At 33.0% G+C, this 5,998-nt stretch overlaps 1 protein-coding gene across 1 annotated transcript; it reads left to right on the top strand.

Moving 5' to 3' along the window:
• Positions 1-230: 230 nt before the first annotated feature.
• On the top strand, positions 231-1,384 carry NDHM (subunit NDH-M of NAD(P)H:plastoquinone dehydrogenase complex). Its single transcript, XM_020357491.3, has 2 exons — positions 231-781; positions 1,055-1,384. Exons 1-2 carry the CDS (start codon positions 311-313, stop codon positions 1,238-1,240), a joined length of 657 nt encoding a protein of 218 aa, XP_020213080.1. The 5' UTR covers positions 231-310; the 3' UTR covers positions 1,241-1,384.
• The last annotated feature ends 4,614 nt before the right edge of the window (positions 1,385-5,998 follow it).

Here is a 5,998-nt window from a genome sequence, read left to right as displayed (position 1 = left end):
GTCTTCTCTGTCTATAATCTATAGTGGTACGGCATTAATGGCTTGAACAAGATTATTTTCCATTAAAATAATAATAAAAAATAATAATAAAATAAAATAAAATAAAACACACACACACTCACCAATTGTAAGAAAATTTTCTTTTTTCAGTCTTGAGTGACCACAAAAAAAAAAAAAAAAAAACCCGCGCGTGGAGTTATAATAGAAATCTTATCCATAGTAGAAGGTCCATAACTACTAGCAAAGTTATAGCACCTTGTATTCTATTAAACGCAACCACGCACCACGAAATTAAACCTTAGCTACGACCATGGCCACAAGTTGCTCCTACATGGTTTCCACCAAATTACCCATGGTGGGTTGGAGCGGAGGAAGAACAAGGCAAGTCAGAAACCGGAGACCATTTTTGATTTCAGCCCAACAACAAAGCGATGTTGAGGAAGCAGAGAAAGCCAAGGTGGAAGAAGAGCAACAGCAAGAGCAGGGACAAGTTGAGACTCAGAAACCGAAGCCGAAAGGAACCAAACCAAGGCCAGTGGAACCTCAGGTGAATGTGAGGAGCAAAAACATGTTAAGGGAATATGGAGGCCAGTGGTTGAGCTGCGCCACTCGCCATGTCAGGATCTTTGCAGCCTATATCGACCCAGTTACCTGCGAGTTTGATCAAACCCAGATGGATAAGCTCACCCTTATTCTTGATCCTACTGATGAGTTTGTGTGGAATCCTGACACCTGCAACATGGTTTATTCTTACTTCCAGGAGCTTGTCGATCACTACGAGGTACTTTCCTTAATTAACAAACATTCCAAGTTCTTTTTCCTCTCTTAGATTAGATTAGTTTTACTTATTACTACCACTTTTTATTATTATTATTATTATTATTATGTGTGTTGGTCTTAGATTAGTGTTAAGTTTTAATGCTATAGTACTTGACAATCTAGTGGGTAATTAACCCAATAAGGTATGAAAGGGAGAGGCATGAGATTTTAGATATGTGCTTAAGCTAGTTGTGTTGTGTGTGTTGAAATACTAACCTGTGATGATGCAAAGCAGGGTGCTCCATTGACAGAATACACGCTTCGCCTGATTGGTTCGGACATAGAGCACTATATAAGAAGGATGTTGTACGATGGGGTGATCAAGTATAACATGAACGCAAGGGTTCTGAATTTCAGCATGGGCAAGCCTCGGATCATGTTCAACAATGAAATCCAACCTGAAGATGCAATTGAGAAATGATTTGTAATATACACCAAGAAAAGTGAGCATTCATTGGTGGTTTGCATATTATTTTGTTTGTAAATTATGAAAGTCTCTAGTGCAACATTAAACATTTTTTGGAGTTGAGAAAAAGTAATGCAAACCTAAATATAGTTACAGACACATACAGTATTCTTAATTACAGTCCATAATATAGCCTCTGTTCTATATTAAAAATAAAGTGTCCTGTTAGGCTGCTTCCAAGCTTTAAGTCACATAATTGTTGTATAGAATTTCTTTGTTGAAGACCTTTTGAGTCTAATGTCATTATGGCAACTTTACATTGTAGAAAAGAGAATAAATATGATGTTGAAGAAGGACTACATGTCTGCAGAAAAAAGACACTAGAAAAACTTTCATCTCCTTTAGTGGGCCCACCTCACTAAATTTTTTTTTTTTTTTATAAAAAAAATCTTTGTGTGGTTTATATTTTTAACATTATGATCTTGGATATAAATGTCAACAAAAAAAAACTTGTATTTGAAAAATGACATTTTAAATGTGACTTTAAAATTTATTTCTGTTTTAATACTATAGTAAACTAATTATTGAAAGTCAAATGAAAATAATTTTTTAAAATTAATATCACGCTTATTTTAAATAAAAATTACACCAATTTTTTTTTCAAACACAATACTTATTAGAAGAGAGAAGAAGCAACATTCTTTAAACAGAAATTTTAAGAAATTGCAACAAAGGAAGACAACACCTCCACTACCCAAATGATAAGCCAACTAATTGTACTCGAGTAACCTATACATTTTAAATATAGATTATTTCATTTCAAATCCATTTTTAATAATACGTCATTCAGAATGGTTTTGTGTACATTTAAATTTTGACGTGTTACATTTTTTTAACGATCGAACTCAACAGTATTTTATACATCTTTATCTTTATACATATAAAAGTTGTATCGTTGTTTTATGCGGTAATGAATGGAGAGAATTTATGTATTTGGTGTTTAATTTTCTCACTCATTAATTTACATAAATTCTGAAAAATTAAAATTAAATATTTTTAAAAAATAATTTACATATTGAAATAATTTATCTAATATCTCTTAATTTTTCTCTTCATATTAATTGTTAGAGTTTCATTGTGTATTAAAAAAGACAATCAAAATTATTTAAAAAATTTATTCTATAACTTGTAAATTCATAAATTATCTTTATTTTTTTTATATGAAATCTCTGTATTAAGAAAAAATTTATATTTTGATTCCTCATTATTATCATTTCGTTTTATTTATAAAATATATTTTAAATTTCAACCTATTATCAACATTTTTCTTTTATTGTATATATTTAACAACACATGCCTTTAATTTTTTTTTTTTAATGAGATTGTTGTATTGAAGTTTGAAAATTCTATTAAAGTAGTAAATGAGACAGACAATCTGACATACATTATTGTTAACTAATCCATAAATGAAAAAAAAAATGTTGCCTTTCAAATAACTTAAAAAAAATTCTATACCAATTTGGGATGCTACAAGTCTAAGAATTATATTTACTTGAATGAAATTTAGTTATATTATTTTAAGTAGAAAAATTTTAAATTACTCTTTGGAGTTTACATGGTGTACTACCTCTAATAAAATATTTTACCAATTCATTGATAGATATTGATCATATAATAATATGATAATCAAATTATATAATTTTGTATTTTTTGTTGTTTCATTTTAAGTATATTAAATTTATAAAACTTAATTAATTGTATTGTTAACTATCACGAATTTAGGAAGATGAAATAACTCAATTAACCTATAATTTTAACATATGTAAGTTACTAACATTTTTAATCCAAGAAGTTACTAACATTTTTAATCCAAGAATAAAAGAGGAAAAAAACAATTTTACATCTCCAATAAAAAATATTAAAAGGTTAATTAATTTATGTCTAACACATACAACAAAGTGTTGTCACCAAAATGCTTAAAAGGAATTCTTACACCTGATAATTAAGATTTTTTTATTTTAATAAAAATTTATAACTCTTTTTTATTGGGTCATCCCCTATCTAGAAGAACAAAGAGGTACTATGGTGGCTTCATATCCAATTTAAGATTCAATTTAGGATCAAGTCTTGATCCTTGATTAAAAAGCATAAGTACTTAACTATTTGAACTAATAATTTTTAATATAAATGTTACATAACTAACTTTTTCTATTACCATAAAATAAACATAATAATAATTTTAAAATATAAATAAAATACACTTTGAAACATAAAATTCATCAAAAATAGTTTTTTAATTGTAAATATTATTATATAAAATATATTTTTAAATTAATAATTTGTACATGGAATAACCATACTAATAATAAAAGTAGAATAATTTTTTTAAAATAAAGTGTTCTCACTCAAAATAATACAGCTAGAATTCATTTTTTTCTAAAATTTTGGTGTCTTTTGAAATTCAATTTTTTTTATTAATTATAATTAAATATATTAGCACTTTGTGAGACCCGTGGCTGTTCCCCCTTTCTCCCTCTCAACTCTCTTTTCTCACTCACTCTTTTTCTCTCAAGCTGAAGAGGTTTTTCATTAGAGGTTCTTCTTCTCAGAAGCAAGCCGTGTGGAGCTAGTTGGAGCCGGATATTCTTTGCTCTTCTCCGTTGAGCTCTTCTTCATATTCTTCCCCGTTTCTCCTTCCCGGAAGCTCGAATTTCTTCACCGAGGTAAGGAAAGCTAGGTTTTGCTGATTTTTGGTTGTAAATGAGTTCTAAAAGCTCATTAGAGGCTTGATGATGGATTATTGTTGGCTGAGATCGAAGGAAATTCGTTTTCGGGTTTCGGGGTTTTGGGTGAAATTTGGGGATTTTTCTTTGTTTGATGTTGCATGTGTAAAAAGCTGGGATTTTTGAACTGTTGGATGGAAATGTGGAGTTTTGAACCGATTGCATGTGTTTGGATGACTAGATTTGTGCAGGTTTGATGAAAATTTTTGAACTGGTGAGAGTTACTGTTTGAATTTGCGTCGGGCGCATTTCTTCGCGCTGGGCGTGATTTGAAATGGGGAATCCCTGGGTGAATCATGCCGGGCGTGGGGAGAACCACGCCGGGCGCAATAAACCTCTGTAGGTCTCTGGTTGAGAATTGCGTCGGGCGTGATTTTATCGAGCCGGGCGTGAGTTTTTCTTTCAGAATTTGACTTTATAGTCTTCATGAAAGTTGTAGCCTTGGATGTTAGCTTCCAATGGCGCTGGAATCTCCCAAAAAGGAGTTCTAGAACTCCGGATATGACTATTTTAGTGAAGAGGGGTCAAGCTGCCAGCATTACTTATAGCTGTTGCGGTTTTTATCATTTTTAACAAGGTAGATGAAGGAATTAAGACTTGGTGTCTTCTTGAGAGTTGTAGGAAATCTTCTTATCTTTCATATGAGATAAGGATGAGTATGGTAGGAGTAGTATAACTCCTGATACGATGTTTTATGTGAAGGTTACCATTTCACAGTTAGTGATTTGGTTGAGTTGAAAGTTGTTTTAGGTGCTTAGGTTGATTGATGATGAGTTGTGTTGTGAGATGTTCACGCTGAATTATGATGTAAAATTGTTGTGCTGTTAGCTGTGTTAGCTGTGTTGTAAGTTGTTTAGCTGTGCTGTGCTGTGCTGTTAGCCGTGTTAGCTGTGCTGTAAGTTGTTTAGTTGTGCTGTGCTGTGAGCTGTGTTAGCTGTGCTGTAAGTTGTTTAGTTGTGCTGTGCTGTACTGTGAGTCGTGCTGAGCTGGGCTGTCATTGATGATTTTAATGCTGATTTATAATATTGTTGTACTATAGAATGTTGAGCTGAGTTGTGAGTAGTAAGTTGTGTTGAATACTACTTAGTTGTGTTGTATGCTGATTTGTTGTGTTGTATATTGCTGAGCTGTACGTTGTTATGCCGCTATGTCGGTGCTGTTATAGCCACTATTGTGGTGCTGTTATAGCCATTATTGTGGTGCTGTTATTGCCGCTATGCGGTTCTGTTATTGCTGATATGCAGTGCTGTGCTCCGTGCTGTTAGGAGCTGTTGTAGGCCGTAAGGCTGAGCTGTTGATCACTAAGACTAGAGGAGTTGTTTTCGAACTTTACCTCATCCCATTGTGTGGATGCAACGGCTGTGGTGCTCATGGAGCCCAATTTGTTGAAAACCCTCCTTGGAAAGCTGACCCTTGGAGTGGTATCTTGTTGTTCTCCTCTAGGTTCTTAGTGATCCCGTGTGTGGGCAAGGTCGAGGCAAACGTGTACAAAGCGACCACGGTATAGGGGTCAGGTCGAGCTATACCGCTTACAAGCGACCAATACTAACTTATATGCGTGACGACGCATTGTGTGTTTACTGCTGTTTACCGCTATGTACTGCTGTTTTCTGCTGTTATTGCTGAATGATGTGAAATGTGTGTTGTTATATATATTAAGCTGATGTTGTTAAGATGATTGATGTGCTGATAGTTGTAGCTGTTTATTATTCATATATTTAATATATGTATGTTGTTTCTTTCACTAGCTTACCCTTTGTTGTTTCCATGTGGTTTGGACTGTGATGATCATACTATATATGGGAGCAGGGCAGGGTTAGGTTGGTGTTTGCTGAGGAGAGTCTGCAGCTAGCAGATGGAGTTTCATTCTTTTGATGTATTTAGCTACTTAGTTAGCATTTGCTGGATGTATTTTGTACGCTTTGATTCTAGACGGATTTGGACCTTGTATATATATATATATTCTAGATCCTATATGTATATACTTGTT

Source organism: Cajanus cajan, chromosome 6 (genome assembly GCF_000230855.2).
Source record: "Cajanus cajan strain Asha chromosome 6, NIPB_CcT2T_4, whole genome shotgun sequence".
NCBI classification, from domain to species: domain Eukaryota; kingdom Viridiplantae; phylum Streptophyta; class Magnoliopsida; order Fabales; family Fabaceae; genus Cajanus; species Cajanus cajan.
The sequence above is the reverse complement of the archived record's forward strand: the minus strand, read 5'-3'. Positions and strand labels throughout refer to the sequence as shown.

Bases quoted from the DNA above. Each gene is read 5' to 3' on its own strand.
- NDHM (XM_020357491.3), top strand. From the start codon at position 311: ATGGCCACAAGTTGCTCCTACATGGTTTCCACCAAATTACCCATGGTG. The intron at 782-1,054 runs GTACTTTCCTTA...GATGCAAAGCAG, and splicing joins AGCTTGTCGATCACTACGAG to GGTGCTCCATTGACAGAATA.